At 58.0% G+C, this 15,791-nt stretch overlaps 1 protein-coding gene across 15 annotated transcripts; it reads left to right on the top strand.

Annotated features, from left to right (window-relative positions):
- Nucleotides 1-114: 114 nt before the first annotated feature.
- Nucleotides 115-15,744, top strand: LOC148378976 (filamin-C-like). Of its 15 annotated transcripts, none has more exons than XM_088367141.1 (48): nucleotides 115-842; nucleotides 1,928-2,176; nucleotides 2,260-2,357; nucleotides 2,424-2,574; nucleotides 2,747-2,865; nucleotides 2,931-3,008; nucleotides 3,259-3,421; nucleotides 3,496-3,696; nucleotides 3,834-3,968; nucleotides 4,286-4,423; nucleotides 4,508-4,634; nucleotides 4,718-4,854; nucleotides 4,934-5,127; nucleotides 5,195-5,308; nucleotides 5,403-5,546; nucleotides 5,644-5,767; nucleotides 5,864-6,024; nucleotides 6,096-6,186; nucleotides 6,274-6,434; nucleotides 6,514-6,631; nucleotides 6,707-6,969; nucleotides 7,078-7,675; nucleotides 7,758-7,931; nucleotides 8,002-8,164; nucleotides 8,232-8,392; nucleotides 8,451-8,618; nucleotides 8,688-8,811; nucleotides 8,891-9,047; nucleotides 9,131-9,250; nucleotides 10,081-10,270; nucleotides 10,346-10,369; nucleotides 10,525-10,772; nucleotides 11,197-11,299; nucleotides 11,358-11,498; nucleotides 11,621-11,749; nucleotides 11,841-12,014; nucleotides 12,078-12,239; nucleotides 12,312-12,515; nucleotides 12,578-12,730; nucleotides 12,800-12,922; nucleotides 13,001-13,240; nucleotides 13,362-13,763; nucleotides 13,832-13,947; nucleotides 14,080-14,212; nucleotides 14,282-14,458; nucleotides 14,533-14,751; nucleotides 14,816-15,022; nucleotides 15,317-15,744. In XM_088367141.1, the coding sequence occupies exons 1-48, from the start codon at nucleotides 479-481 to the stop codon at nucleotides 15,502-15,504; spliced, it is 8,328 nt and encodes a 2,775-aa protein (XP_088223267.1). In that variant the 5' UTR covers nucleotides 115-478; the 3' UTR covers nucleotides 15,505-15,744. The 15 variants fall into 15 exon arrangements, with proteins under 15 accessions (XP_088223267.1, XP_088223271.1, XP_088223266.1 ...); XM_088367145.1 differs by having other exon boundaries at nucleotides 11,056-11,299; XM_088367140.1 differs by having other exon boundaries at nucleotides 6,093-6,186.
- Nucleotides 15,745-15,791: the final 47 nt, after the last annotated feature.

The following is a 15,791-nucleotide window of genomic DNA, read 5'->3' as shown; positions in this document are numbered from 1 at the left end:
TTGAGGCGGGTGAGTTTGGATGTGGCTCAGCTGAATTTGGATGAGGAGCGACCGGCGTTCAGCCCGGAGCGGTCGCCACTTTCTGACAGACACCAAATTGGTCTTTGGAAAGGCACCGATGGATGAAGATTGCACCGGTCGCCGCGCAGCCTGATCCCGGATCTGCAAAAGTGTAAGAAAATGTCAGCCGATGACATCGCAACTCCCAGAGCGTCCCCCCCTGAGCATGAACTCTAAAAATAGAAGGGGGCCAGTCCCACCCACCGGGTTCCCCCCACCCCCGTCCAATGGGCTGGCGGCTGGCTATCAGGCTGCGCGTTATTATGGTCAGACAGAAACATTCCAGGGAGTCCTGCGCACGGAGGCACACGCTCGCTCCCTCCCTCCATCCATCCCTCCCTCCACGGCGGAAGCTCGCCCCGTGCCACTCTCGAGCTGATTTGGCGCGCCGTTCGGGCGGCCGACCGCCGGCACCACCATGATGCCACAGCGGCACCTCCGCGATTTGCCGCCGGACGAGGAAGCGGAAGACGAGGGGGAAGCCGAGGAGATGCCGGCCACGGAGAAGGACCTGGCCGAAGACGCTCCCTGGAAGAAGATCCAGCAGAACACGTTCACCAGGTGGTGCAACGAGCATCTCAAGTGCGTCCACAGGCGCATGTTGGACCTGCAGAAGGACCTGGCGGATGGGCTGAAGCTCATTGCGCTACTGGAGGTCCTGAGCCAAAAGAACATGTACCGCAAGTACCACGCCAGGCCCAATTTCCGCCAGATGAAGCTGGAGAACGTGTCGGTAGCGCTGGAGTTCTTGGAGCGACAACACATCCGCCTGGTGTCCATCGGTGAGTGAATGTGCGTGCCATCAAGGAGGGCTGACAGTATTGATTGACAGCATGTTAAAAATGTATTTCCGAACCTAAGCTGACTCCCTAACACGGCCTCGCGGAGGAGGAGGGGCCTCTGTTTTTTGGGGGCGTCCTGATTGACACAGCGACAGCTGAGTTCTGCTGTCCGTCCGTCCGTCCAACCCAAAATAGAAGCACGCCAGCCACTCTTTTAAGCTTTACGATAGATAGCATGTGCCACAACGATCACAATATCCTTTTCTTTCTCTCACGCGCACACGCGCACGCACACACACTCCCAGTCAAAACCTTGGCCGGAAAGTCATTTGAGCACTGAGTTCCTATCCTTGAGATCCATCCTAAGGTCCAAATAATAACACTCGTTAGTTAGCGGATTTTTAGAAGGACTGGGCAACCGCACGGCCGACGGCGTCTTCACTTGTTCTTTTGCAACAACTGCCAACGCGACACACGTGCGGCCATTTTACTGCACTTTAGCAACGTCAGCTGTCGTTTTATGGCCGACAGGTGGCGGCTGTCTAATAATATGAATAAATGAATAGTTTAATGACCCAACGATGCCAGGACCGTCGCGCTGTTCCGTGGTCACACCGCTGACCCTTGACCTGTGACGTTATGCTCCGCTACTTAGGTCACGGGCTGATGGTTCTTCTGAGTCAAAAGTGGGTCAAAACGGGTCCGGGCCTCTCTGTGGCAGTGAAGGGATGACTCTGTCCTGCGGGGGTCAGCGGGGTGCCAACAAGCCGAACAAATAGTTTCCCTGTGCGCTCATCTGTCCCACTTCCTGCTCGTGGAACACTTTGCCTCCAACATCACACATGATCGGCGTGTTTGTCCTGTTGCCGTGGGTAACGAGAGCTCGTGTGGAACAAAGCGGTCTTTTGAGTGGGCCAAGAAGAAGAATTCTTTCGATTCGCAATGGAGCGGAAAAAAGTCAACAGGAAGTGAGGCGTTCGAATCCGCTCACCGTCTTGTCAGCACAAGTTGTTGTTGTTTGCTAACACACACGCTGGCACTTGTTGTTGACTCTGACACCCCGTTCTTCTAATGACGCTCCCCAGACTCCAAAGCCATCGTGGACGGGAATCTGAAGCTGATCCTAGGTCTGATCTGGACCCTGATCCTGCACTACTCCATCTCCATGCCCATGTGGGAGGATGAGGACGATGAGGACGCCAGGAAGCTGACACCCAAGCAACGTCTTCTGGGCTGGATCCAGAATAAGGTGCCCCAGGTGCCTATCACCAACTTTCACCGCGACTGGAGGGATGGCAAGGCCCTGGGAGCTCTGGTGGACAACTGTGCCCCAGGTAAGACCGTCGGACCCTCGTTGTTTACACAGGGACGGGAAGTAGATGTTTGCTGCGCCTTCAAAGTATGGGGTGCTCTATAGGCCTCTGCCCAGACTGGGAAACCTGGGATCCAAGTCAGCCGGTGGAGAACGCCAGAGAGGCCATGCAACAGGCGGACGACTGGTTGGGCGTACCTCAGGTAAGCTTCCGTGTTGCCTGCCGTGTGTCTTTTGCTCCACATTTTCCAATTTTGCCTTCCGCACAGGTCATCGCGCCAGAGGAAATCGTGGACCCCAACGTGGACGAGCACTCGGTGATGACCTACCTGTCGCAGTTTCCCAAAGCCAAACTGAAGCCCGGTGCCCCCTTGAGGGCAAAAACTCTGCATCCCAAGAGGGCAAAAGCCTTTGGGCCAGGTGGGCAGTACAACAGAACTCAAAACCATTTCACAAAGACAGAGCTGGCACCCACCGTGAGAAATTTAGGCACTGCGACTCCAAACAGGATGAAAAGTAGAGACAAATGTCTCTCCTCCCTCCCTCCCTCCCTCCCTCCCTCCCTCCCTCCCTCCCTCCCTCCCGGCCACAGGCATTGAACCTCACGGGAACGTGGTTCTCAAACCGGCAGAGTTTCTGGTGGAAACGGTGGAGGCTGGGCTGGGCGAGGTTTTGGTTTACGTGGAGGATTCGGAAGGGCACACAGAGGAGGTGGGCACAGGAGAGCGACCGACTCGGTTCAATGGAAATCAGCGTGGACGACGTGTTTCTTTCAGGCCCGAGTGATCCCAAACAACGACAAGAAGCGAACCTACTCAGTAGTCTACTTGCCCAAAGTGGAGGGTCTCCATCAAGTAATTCCATCCATCCATCCATCCATCCATCCATCCATCCATCCATCCATCCATCCATCCATCCATCCATCCATCCATCCATCCATCCATCCATCCATCCATCCATCCATCCATCCATCCATCCATCCATCCATCCATCCATCCATCCATCCATCCATCCATCCATCCATCCATCCATCCATCCATCCATCCATCCATCCATCCATCCATCGAGCTGCTAACTTGCTTGCTTCCTTCCGTCCCATCCCAGGTAAAGGTTCTGTTTGCGGGCCAGGACATTGACCGGAGCCCCTTCACGGTCCACGTCTCCAAAGCCATGGGGGACCCGAGCCGAGTGCAGGCCCGCGGCCCGGGGCTGCAGCACCTGGGCAACGTGGCCACCAAGCCTACCTACTTTGACATCTACATAGCAGGTCCATACCTGTTCCCTCGTACCTCTTCCTGTCCTTGCATACGGTCGGTCCCCTTAATGTGTGCCCACCATTAGGCGCCGGCGCTGGTGACGTGGGCGTGACCATCGTGGACTCAAATGGTCGCAGGGACACGGTGGAAGTGGTTCTGGAGAACAAAGGCGACAGCATCTTCCGATGCACCTACGTACCCGTTCTGGAGGGACCGCACAGCGTTTATGTCACTTTTGCCGGACAGCAGATTCCCAGGAGCCCCTTCTCCGTCCTTATCGGCCAAGGTACGCCTTTGAACCCAGAAGACATTCGTCTCTTGATCACGTGACTCGGACGGACATATTTGACTTGGACTCCGACTGGCTGACTGACGCCCCATCGTAAGCCTTGGACGCATGACACTTGCTCCTCCCTTGGTCAGTTCCACGGAGCGTGTCGTCGTCGCCGCCTCCGCCGGTGCCTGCAGGCTCTCCGCCGGTTCAGATTGTACCTCAGTCAGTATGCACCCCCCCGAGGAGAGCCCCACCTCCAACGCCACCAAAACCCAGGCGAACAAGTTAGTAGAGGCAGGGCTCGGGCTTGCGACCGGCGGCGCCCATCTGCGCCCCCTGGACTCGGCTTGCCAGCATGGCTCCGCCCACTTTGCCCTGAGCGGCTTCCTCTTGGCGAGCGCGGTTGCGTGTGGAATGAGTCCTTGCTGCGCTGCATGCCTCTCAGCGACATCTCTGATCTCCTAGCTGGCCGTCTGCCGGCTCACGCTGTTTCCTTTCTCTCCATTCTTGTATTGCTTCTCTCGCTCACGACTAACAGCGTTTGATCTGATCTGATCTGACCTGACCTGACCGCAATTCCCTTTCTGAATGGTCCGTGCAGCCTGCAACCCGAACGCCTGCAGGGCGTCTGGCCGCGGTCTGCAGCCCAAAGGTCTGAGGGTGAAGGAAGTTGCTGACTTCAAAGTGGACACCCGAGGCGCTGGAACCGGCGAGCTCCGAGTGGCGGTGAAAGGACCGAGTGAGCACCTTCACTCCACAGTCACGTCTCTGAACGCGACGGGGGGGCTTGGCTGCCGTTAAGCACTGCACTTGCTCACTGCAGAGGGACTGGAGGAGCCAGTGAAGGTGGTGGAGGTGGACGGCGGCCGCTTCGAGTGTAACTACTACCCTATTGCGACAGGAAGTTACATCATCACCATCACTTGGGGGGGTCACAGCATCCCGCGCAGGTGGGTCGCCAACCGGTCGCCAACGGCAATGAGTGGACTCTTTTTCAAATTCTTTCTTTCTTTCTTTCTTTCTTTGCCTTCAGTCCCTTTGAAGTCTACGTGAGCGAGGAGGCGGGCCCTCAGAAGGTGCGGGCCTGGGGGCCTGGTCTGGAGACGGGTATGGTGGGCAAGAGCGCCGACTTTGTGGTGGAGGCCATCGGGACCGAGGTGGGAACACTAGGTACGTCGTCCTCATCCCGGCCGGCCAAGAGGAAGAAGGCATGGCGGAGTGAGAATGACATTTTCTTGTTTTGGTTCAGGCTTCTCCATCGAGGGTCCCTCTCAAGCCAAGATCGAGTGCGATGACAAAGGGGACGGCTCCTGCGACGTCAGGTACTGGCCCACCGAGCCTGGCGACTACGCCATCCATGTCATTTGTGACGACGAGGACGTGAAGGACAGCCCCTTCGTAGCGCACGTCCTGCCTGCCGCCGCGGACCTTCACCCAGAAAAGGTGACACCGGCAGCATCTGTTCCGCCAAGCTTTTGGCCGGCTCAACCCACCGTTGACTCTTCCCCAGGTGAGGTGTTACGGACCGGGCCTGGAACCTGTTGGCTGCATCATCAACAAACCGGCCGATTTCACCATCGATGTCGGAGGAGCCGGCAGAGGCCAGCTGAGGCTCTACGCTCAGGTGAGGACTTGCTCCGTTGAAACGTTCTTCCTTGGGCCTGAGCTCGAACTGACTGGACTTGTCGCAAGCACTCCCCCATTTCCTGTCCCCGCAGGACGCTGAAGGTTGCCCTATAGACGTTGAGATCAGGGACAATGGCGACGAGAGCTTCTTGTGCGTTTACGTCCCCGCCAAGCCCATCAAGCACACCATCATCGTAACGTGGGCTGAGGTCAACGTTCCAAACAGTCCCTTCAGGGTACCGTCGTGGCCTTCTCTCGTCACCAAGAAAGGGAATTGAAACGTTTCGGACCTCCTTCCTTCCTGAGCGCACGTATTGATGTGTTTGTGAGCAGGTGAGCATCGGAGAGGGCAGCCATCCGCACAAGGTGAAGGTTTTGGGTCCCGGCGTGGAGAGAAGCGGACTGAAGGCCACCGAGCCCACCTACTTCACCGTGGACTGCGGCGAGGCGGGGCAAGGTGAGCCGCTGCTGCCGCCGCCGCCGCCGCCGCCGCCGCTTCATCATCCTTTCTTCCGGGTGGGTCTTGGCTGAGCTTGCTGCTCCCTCACACCAGGGGACGTCAGCATCGGCATCAAGTGCGCACCCGGTGTGGTCGGGCCCGCCGAGGCCGGCATCGACTTCGACATCATCAAGAATGACAACGACACGTTCACGGTCAAGTACACGCCGCCGGCCCCGGGCCACTACACCGTCATGGTGCTGTTTGCCGACCAGGTGAGATGGCCGAAACGGCAACAAACAAAGCACCTTAGCCGCCGAAATGACGTCTTTCCTCGTTGAAGCAGGAAATTCCAATCAGCCCCTTCAGGATCAAAGTGGATCCTTCTCACGATGCTGCCAAAGTCAAAGCGGAAGGACCCGGACTCAACAAATTGGGTCAGCTGATATGAAGGACACTTGAGGAATGTTGACGTTTTTCTGGAATGCTAGCCTTGACCGCTCGGATGCGTTCTCCCGGCAAAGGCGTCGAAGCGGGAAAGCCGACGCACTTCACCATCTACGCCAAAGGAGCCGGCAAAGCTCAGCCCGAGGTCCACTTTGGAGGCGCCGATCAAGTGCCAGACTTTGAGATCATCGACAACCACGACTACTCGTATACGGTCCGCTACACCGCCAACGAGCAGGTGTGTTTGTCGCCGGCGCTGCGAGCCTAGTACACGTGTCTGTCTGTCTGTCTGTCGCCTTGTTGTTGTCGTCCTTCAGGGAAGTTTGGCCATCACTGTCCTCCACGGGGGTGACGCCATTCCCAAAAGTCCCTTTCACGTCCAAGTGGCTCCACCTCTGGATCTCAGCAAGGTCCAAGTTCACGGCCTGGAGAACAGTCAGTGAAGCTTTTCGTCGACAAAAGTAGTGCTTTGCCGCCACCGTGTCAAATCACGTCTTTTGCGTCAATCAGAGGTGGAGGTCGGAAAAGATCAGGAGTTCAGCATCGGTACTTCGGGTGCCGGCGGCCAGGGCCGAGTGGACGTGAAGATCATTTCGCCGTCTCGCCGACCCGTTCCGCACAAGCTGGAGTCCGGTGCGGGCAACCCGATTCATTCGGTCAGCTACACTCCGCCGGAAGAGGGGCTGTACACCGTGGAAATCAGCTACGACGAGAACCCCGTCCCGGGAGGTCCGTTGTCGGTGGAGGGCATCTTAGCCCCCGATCCCTCCAAGGTGAGTTCCTCCTCCTCCTCCTCCTCCTCCTCCTCCTCCTCCTCCTCCTCCTCCTCCTCTTTTCGCTTGTGCGGCTCACAGCTGGAGCCTTCTTTGCTGCTCTGGCAGGTGCGAGCCTACGGTCCAGGTCTCGAGGCAGGCGTGGTGGGCAAAGCGGCCCCCTTTGCCATCGATACAAAGGGGGCGGGCAGCGGCGGTTTAGGCCTGACGGTGGAGGGTCCCTGCGAGGCCAAGATTGAATGCCAGGACAACGGCGACGGCTCCTGCTCCGTGTCCTACTTGCCCACCGAGCCGGGCGAGTACAACATCAACATCCTGTTTGCCGAGCAGCACGTCCCGGGCTCCCCCTTCAAGGCCGCCGTCCGCCCGGCCTTCGATCCCAGCAGGGTGACGGCCCGCGGGCCCGGTTTGGAGCGGGGGAAAGCCCAGGAGGCCGGCTCCTTCCTGGTGGACTGCTCCCAAGCCGGAGAGGCGGAGCTCACCGTCGAGATCGTGTCCGAGTCGGGCTCCAAAGCGGAAGTTCGCGTGGAGAACAACCAGGACGGAACCTACTCAATCACCTACATCCCGCAGTCTCACGGTGTGCACACCCTCACCATCAAGTACGGAGGACACCCGGTGCCAAAGTTTCCCGCACGTCTGCAGGTGGACGCGGCCCTTGACCTCAGTGGCGTCAAGGTTTACGGACCCGGCGTGGAAGCCAGGGGTGAGAGAGTGCAAATTCTCGCCGAAGGACCGACTTTTGAAGTGGACCTTTTTTGCCTTCTTGTCCCTGTTCTCCTGACTAGGAGTCCTGAGAGAAGTCACCACACACTTCACGGTGGATGTCAGAAGTATATACCGGAGCGCCGGCGGCCACGTCAAAGCGTACATTTCCAATCCGTCGGGTGCCAGCACAGACGCCTACGTGACGGACAAGGCCGACGGCACGTACCGCGTGGAGTACACGCCTTTCGAGGATGGTCAGTGACAAGTTCTCCTGCTCATTGGACCCCTGAAGTTACTCCCGATCGAACGCAAATGTCTCGGCAGGTTCGCACGTCATCGAGGTGATGTTGGACGACCATCCCCTCCCAAACAGTCCGTTCAGGGTGTCCGTGAGCGAGGGTTGCGATCCCGGTCGAGTCCGAGCCTACGGGCCGGGCCTGGAAGAGGCTTTGGTGAACAATCGCAACCCATTCTCTGTCGAGACCAGGTAACCAAACGCCGACGTTTGGCAATTACTAGCACGTCCAACTCTGTTCTGTTTCCGTCTTCTTCAGGGGTGCCGGCACCGGGGGTCTCGGCCTGGCCATTGAGGGTCCGTCGGAGGCGAAGATGTCCTGCAAGGACAACAAAGATGGCAGCTGTAGCGTGGAGTACATTCCCTTCACTTGTGGAGACTATGACGTCAACATCACCTTTGGGGGGCTTCCCATTCCAGGTGCCGTCAGACCGCACGCTTCTTTGAACAGAACCGAACTCACCGCGCCTCATTTCAGGAAGTCCATTCCGAGTCCCAGCGCGAGAGGTGGTGGACCCCACCAAAGTGCGCTGCTCCGGACCCGGGCTTGGAAGCGCCGTCCGTGCTCATGTCTTTCAGACTTTTACAGTTGACAGCAGCAAGGCCGGCGCAGCCCCCTTGGAGGTCCAGATCTTTGGGCCGACAGGTGACGAACGGGGGGGGGGCGGGGGATTTTGGTAAACATGCCTTGACGATGAGCTCGTGGCTCGTACAGGTGCCACTGAGCCCGTCAGCGTTTTGGACAACGGTGACGGGACGCACACGGTCAATTACACCCCCGGCGGCGATGGTGCGTACACTATCTGCATCAAATACGCCCAGCAGGAGGTTCCTCAAAGGTGAGGAGCGCTCACATCGGTCGGTCACCGCTTGCTCCTCTCTTGCATGATTGCGATTGTGGAAACGTTTCCCCTTCAGTCCATTCAAGATCAAGACCCTGCCGGCTCACGATGCCAGCAAGGTCCGTGCCAGCGGTCCCGGTCTGAATTCATCAGGCGTTCCCGCCAGTCTCCCAGTGGAGTTCACCATCGACGCCAGAGATGCCGGGGAGGGACTGCTGACGGTTCAGATCCTGGTGAGCGTCACAAAGCGCACCGAGGCAGCGAGCTTGGCAAACAATGACCCTGTCCGTGTGACCTCCTGTGCCGCCGGCTGCAGGGTCCTGACGGCTGCGAGCACCAGGCTGCCGCCGTCTTTGTGCAGGACTGGCACACGCATGTCTGGGAATCTCTTATAGCCAAGAGAACCATCCCGTTCTCCATTTTTAAGAGAGCCTGTGTAAGGCCGACAGCACACACACCTTTCCTTTCCTTTCCTTTCCTTTCCTTTCCTTTCCTTTCCTTTCCTTTCCTTTCCTTTCCTTTCCTTTCCTTTCCTTTCCTTTCCTTTCCTTTCCTTTCCTTTCCTTTCCTTTCCTTTCCTTTCCTTTCCTTTCCTTTCCTTTCCTTTCCTTTCCTTTCCTTTCCTTTCCTTTCCTTTCCTTTCCTTTCCTTTCCTTTCCTTGCCTTCCCTTCCCTTCCCTTCCCTTCCCTTCCCTTCCCTTCCCTTCCCTTCCCTTCCCTTCCCTTCCCTTCCCTTCCCTTCCCTTCCCTTCCCTTCCCTTCCCTTCCCTTCCCTTCCCTTCCCTTCCCTTCCCTTCCCTTCCCTTCCCTTCCCTTCCCTTCCCTTCCCTTCCCTTCCCTTCCCTTCCCTTCCCTTCCCTTCCCTTCCCCCGTCCACTTCCACCTTGCATCATCTCATCCTGTCCGCCTCGTTCATGGAGCAAATTGTACGACGCGTTCCTGGGATCATCAGCTAACTTTCTCCATTTGTCTTCAACTTACCGTAATCTTCTTCACCTTGCTGCCACCACTGGTCTCAAACGGGAGTGCTGAGATCTGCTCATTTCAGAAGGATGCTTGACTTTAGGAGCAAAGCAAAGTGGCCTTCTTCCCCCTTTTCGCTGTTCTCCACCTTCTGGTTGTTCTTCTCTCGCTCTTCCCAAGGAAAAGACTGAGCAGCAGACAGACAAAAGCTTGAATGTTTGGGCAGTTTGCAGACCTGTGGTGGGAAGCGGTGGCTGCGTCCGTCACCCTTTGATTTTTCTGACCCCTTGGACGTGTCTTCAGGATCCCGAGGCCAAGCCCAAGAAGGCCAACATCAGGGACAACCGCGACGGGACCTACACGGTGTCCTACGTCCCGGACATGGCGGGCCGCTACACCATCACCATCAAGTACGGCGGCGACGAGATACCGTACTCGCCGTACCGCATCCACGCTGCGCCCAGCGGCGATGCCAGCAAGTGTCTGGTCACAGGTCAGGCGGGCCCTTCTTCCCGTTCCCTGTCCTTGATTCATTTTTGGTCCTAAGAGGCATCTCGTTTTCTTCTAGTGTCAATCGGAGGACACGGACCAGGTGAGCGTTCCCTCTTGCGTTTGCTGCGCCCTGCTTGCTTCTCAAGACAGCTAGCGCGAGCTCGACTTTTAATCTGTCCCACGGCCAAACTCGGAACCGGCTTTACTCGTCTTTGATCATTCTGAGCGACGAGTTGATCTGAGCCCGTGTGCCAGGGTCCGGCGTAGGTCCCACCATCCACATCGGGGAGGAGACGGTCATCACGGTGGATGCGAAGGCTGCCGGCAAAGGCAAGGTCACCTGTAAGGTGTCCACACCGGACGGGGCAGAACTGGACGTGGACGTGGTGGAAAATGCAGACGGCACATTTGACATTTACTACACGGCGCCCCAACCCGGGAAGTACGTCATCACCATTCGCTTTGGAGGAGAGCACATTCCCAACAGTCCCTTCCACGTGCTGGTGAGCTCAACATCCTGCGGCAGGCGTGCTCCCTCGCTCCCTCGCTCCCTCGCTCCCTCGCTCACTCGCTCCCTCGCTCGCTCGCTCGCTCGCCCGCTCGCTCGCTCACTCACTCACTCACTCACTCACTCACTCACACACTCACTCACTCACTCACTCACTCACTCACTCACTCACTCACTCACTCGCTCACTCACTCACTCACTCATCCACCTTTGGAAGCAGGTTCCTCATGAAGAAATTCACTTCTGTGTTGTTCTAAGTGTTGTCTTCTTCCCATCAGGCAAGTGGTGAGGAGCGAACTGAACTTCTTACTAACCAGCCGCGCGTCTCGTCTCTTGCGCATGACCGGCCGCTAAAGTGGCTCCATTGTGCTCACCCGCACCGAGCCGATGTCCACAGTTGTTTGACTCCGCCCCTCCAGGCGACCGACGACCCGCCGATCCCCGCCGACGGGACGGAGGGCGCCGCGCTCCGGCCCTTCTGCTTGGTCATTCCCTTCACTGTCCAGACGGGGGAAATCACGGGTGAGCCCGCTTTTAGAGCCTCTGGCGAGCGGAACGGCGCTGATGCCATGTCGCGCAGGTGAAGTGCGAACGTCGTCCGGTCGCACGGCCCGCCCGCACATCGCAGACAACAAAGACGGCACCGTCACCGTCAAGTACTCGCCAATTGAGCGGGGCCTGCACGAGATGGACATCAAGTACAACGGCCAGCATATCCCAGGTAGGCCCAGCGGGCCGCTCGAGAGCGCCGTCAGAAGCAGGCACCTGGGTGGGGGCCAATCAGACAGCAAGTTGAAAGGAGAGGAAGGAAAGAAATCCCCGACTCGCTCGCCTTTCCTGCAGGAAGTCCGCTTCAGTTCTTCGTGGATGCCATTAATAGCGGTCACGTGACGGCGTACGGCCCCGGCTTGAGCCACGGCGTGGTCCACTCACCGGCGACCTTCACCATCGCCACCAAGGACGCCGGAGAAGGTAAGACGGCGGCGGCGGCGGCGGCGGCGGCCAAACTTTTCTTCGACTCCTTTCGAGTCGAGTATGAAGAAGCGTTGCGGGACTTCCGCAGGCGGTTTGTCACTGGCAGTGGAAGGACCGTCCAAAGCCGAGATCAGCTGCAAGGACAACAAAGACGGCACCTGCACCGTGTCCTACTTGCCCACGGTGCCCGGCGACTACGTCATCATCGTCAAGTTCGACGAGCAACACATTGCCGGCAGCCCGTTCAGCGCCAAGATCACCGGTACGCGCGCCTCTTTGGCCCTCCTTTCTCCTGGTTCTGAAGCTCGAGAGTGGCTGTGTCCAGGCGATGACCCTCACGCCACCTCTCAGCTCAACGTGGGCACGGCGACAGACGTCTCCTTGAGGATCGTGGAGACGGACCTGGCCAGTCTGACGGCGAGCATTCGAGCACCGTCGGGAAGCCAAGAGGCGTGCCTGCTCAAGAGACTTCCCAACAGACACATTGGTGCGCTGACCGCTTTTACAACCTCCACGAATGCAAATCAAAGACTTTGAAATCTTGACCGTGTTTCTGCAGGCATCTCGTTCACGCCAAAGGAAGTCGGCGAGCACGTGGTGAGCGTGAAGAAGGGCGGCACGCACGTGACCAACAGCCCCTTTAAGATCACGGTGGCGCAGTCGGAGATCGGCGATGCCAGCAAGGTGAAAGTGTTCGGGGCGGGGCTGCTGGAGGGCCGCACCTCGGAGGTGGCCCGCTTCATGGTCGACACCAGGACCGCCGGTGTGTTGAGATGCGCCCGCTTGGCGCCCGCAGCGGCTAAGCGGACGCGTACGTCGCCGCAGGTTACGGCGGTCTCGGTCTGTCCATCGAGGGCCCCAGCAAGGTGGACATCAACTGCGAGGACGTGGAGGACGGCACGTGTCGCGTCACTTACTGCCCCAGCGAGCCTGGCAGCTACATCATCAACATCAAGTTTGCCGACCAGCACGTCACCGGTACGCGTTTGCGCTCGGGAGCCGTGGCGTGCTCTGTTTTTGATGAGTCGTGTGCTTCCGCGGCCACAGGAAGTCCTTTCACCGTCAAAGTGTTTGGCGAGGGCAGGATGAAGGAGACCATCACCAGGAAGCGCCAGGCGCCCGCCATCGCCACCGTGGGAGGCACATGTGATCTCAACCTGAAGATCCCAGGTCACTTGCGCTCTTTTATTGTTTCCATTTGACACTCACATCTCCTCCTATCTCGCTGCTCCCGCCTGTCACGCGCAGGCAACTGGTTCCAGATGGTTTCGGCGCAGGAGCGGGTGACGCGCACCTTCACGCGTAGCAGCCACACGTACACGCGCACCGAACGCACCGAGATCAGCAAGACGCGTGGCGGCGAGACCAAGCGAGAAGTCCGCGTGGAGGAGAGCACGCAGGTCGGAGACCCCTTTCGGGACGTCTTTGGAGACTTCATGGGGCGGGAGAGTTTGAGCGGCTTTGGCGGAAAGTCTCCACCGCATGACGGTACGTGGGGCTCGGTGGGTCGGTCGGTGGGTCGGTGGGTCGGTCGGTGCCCAGACCACCAGCGGTAAAAGGAAACCCCAACATAGCCTCCGCCGAGTGCTCTGAGGTTTCCCTCCCTCAGGTGAGCACCAGGAGATGGCGGCTCAGGTGACGAGTCCGGGCGGCAAGTGCGAGGACGCCGAGATCATCCGCGGTGAGGACAGCACGTACAGCGTCCGCTTCGTACCGCAGGAGATGGGCGCGCACGTAGTGGACGTCAAATACCGTGGCCAACACGTTCCCGGGAGCCCCTTCCAGTTCACCGTGGGCCCCCTGGGAGAGGGCGGGGCCCACAAGGTGCGGGCGGGCGGCACGGGGCTCGAGCGAGCCGTGGCCGGCGTTCCGGCCGAGTTCAGCATCTGGACCAGGGAGGCGGGAGCCGGCGGGCTCTCCATTGCCGTGGAGGGGCCCAGCAAGGCCGAAATTGCCTTTGAGGACCGCAAGGACGGTTCCTGCGGTGTCTCCTACGTGGTCCAGGAGCCAGGTGAGAGCCGCCCGCGTCCTGTCGAGCGCAAATCTCCCCAAGTCGCTCGTCTGCTTCTCTCCCGCCAGGAGACTACGAGGTCTCCATCAAGTTCAACGACGAGCATGTCCCAGACTCCCCCTTCACCGTCCCCGTGGCCAGCTTGTCAGACGGCGCCCGCCGCCTCACCATCACCAGCCTTCAGGTGGGATGCGTACTTTGGATGGGCATTTTTCCGTTCAGCTCGGCCCAACTTTTGTGCCGCTCGGAAGCACCCGGGCCCGCATTGTTTGCGAGACGGTCTTTAGCGTGGGGCTGGCCGGTGTCCTTCCTCCAGGACTCCGGACTGAAGGTCAACCAAGAAGCCTCGTTTGCAGTGCGGCTGAACGGTGCTCGCGGTGTCATCGACGCCAAAATGAATGCGCCCTCCGGAGCCACGCAGGAATGTTTGATCAGCCAGCTGGACGGCGGTAAGAAGTCTGACCGCGCCTTTACAATTCTTATCAGAGCCCCAAAAATGAGCGTGTGTCTCTCTGCAGATCAGTACGCCATTAGCTTCGTACCCAAAGAGAACGGCGTCCACTCCATCGAGGTCCGCTTCGGAGGCAGCCACGTGCCGGGAAGCCCTTTCAAGATTCGCGTGGGGGAGCCCGGTCAGACAGGAGACCCCAGCAAGGTGTCGGCTTCCGGGTCGGGCCTGGAAAGCGGGACCACGGGTCAGTCGACTCGTCACTTGATTCAAAAGCCTGTCCCGCTGGAGTCTGCTTGATGGTGTGCGTGTGCCTTGCAGGGGTGGCGTCAGAGTTCACGGTTAACACGTCGAACGCCGGCGGCGGAGCGCTGTCTGTGACCATTGACGGACCCTCTAAAGTCCAGATGAGCTGCCAGGAATGCGCAGAAGGCTACCTGGTGTCCTACACCCCCATGGCTCCCGGGAGCTACCTGATCTCCATCAAGTATGCGGGAGCCAAGCACATTGTTGGCAGTCCCTTCAAGGCCAAAGTCTCTGGTAGGCGAGACACCTTCACACCACTTGGCTCCCATTGTCCTCATTGTGTCGTCTGCATCCTCAGGCCCGAGCTTATGCGGCGCTCCCGGGCTCCGCGAGACCTCGTCTGTTCTGGTGGAAACCGTCACCAAGTCGTCCGGAATGGCCGGGGCCTTCGCTTCCTTGCCCAAATTCTCCTCAGATGCCAGCAAGGTGGTCTCCAGGGGGGCCGGCCTGTCCAAAGCCTTTGTGGGCCAGAAGAACTCCTTCATGGTGGATTGCAGCAAAGCAGGTGAGTGTCTGGTCCCCGATGCTTCGAATTGTATCCCGACGATCCTTTTTGCCTCAATCTTTGAGTGTTCTATATCGTATATTACTGTCCCGAAACATTTTCATGAGATATGGCAAAAAGGAAGAGGCCTTTGAAATGAGCCCTGTGGAACTCAAGGGGCACAAAATCATTGGAGCAGGCTCGGGGTGCGCTGGGGGTTGATTTTTGGACTCGAGTAGACACCGTTTTTAATGTCTTTCCCATGAGAGTAGCAGAAAAAGACCTAGCGCATGATGGTCTTGGATGTGTTTGCAGGAAGCAACATGTTAATGGTGGGGGTCCACGGTCCCAGGGCCCCGTGCGAGGAGGTCTACGTGAAGCACGCGGGCCACAGGATGTACAATGTGACGTACACGGTGAAAGAAGCGGGAAACTACATCCTCATGGTCAAGTGGGGCGACGCCCACATCCCCGGGAGTCCCTTTCACGTCACTGTACCATAAAAGTTGTTCTTCTTTAGACAAACAGTTTGATAAAACTGTATTTTTTTTCTTTGTTTTTTAAATCAACTTTTGTTTTCTCCACAAAGGTCTTCACAGACACACAGACAGACAGGAAGTAACAAAGAAAGTCTTATTGTGGCTTTGTGAACACTATGATGGTTTGATAAATTTCATAAAAATAATAAGTATTGATCATTATAATAATAATAATAATGATAAAGGTTTGTACTTGTAAAGTGATTTGGATGTGTGTTGGTTTGAGTTGTGTACTTTTTTTTCTCGCCACA

Source organism: Syngnathus floridae, chromosome 22, assembly GCF_059516105.1.
Source record: "Syngnathus floridae isolate MCC-2025c chromosome 22, RoL_Sflo_1.0, whole genome shotgun sequence".
Taxonomy (NCBI): domain Eukaryota; kingdom Metazoa; phylum Chordata; class Actinopteri; order Syngnathiformes; family Syngnathidae; genus Syngnathus; species Syngnathus floridae.
The sequence above is the reverse complement of the archived record's forward strand: the minus strand, read 5'-3'. Positions and strand labels throughout refer to the sequence as shown.

Bases quoted from the DNA above. Each gene is read 5' to 3' on its own strand.
- LOC148378976 (XM_088367131.1), top strand. From the start codon at position 479: ATGATGCCACAGCGGCACCTCCGCGATTTGCCGCCGGACGAGGAAGCG. The intron at 2,575-2,746 runs GTGGGCAGTACA...TCCCGGCCACAG, and splicing joins GGCAAAAGCCTTTGGGCCAG to GCATTGAACCTCACGGGAAC. The intron at 9,251-10,080 runs GTAAGGCCGACA...ACGTGTCTTCAG, and splicing joins CCATTTTTAAGAGAGCCTGT to GATCCCGAGGCCAAGCCCAA.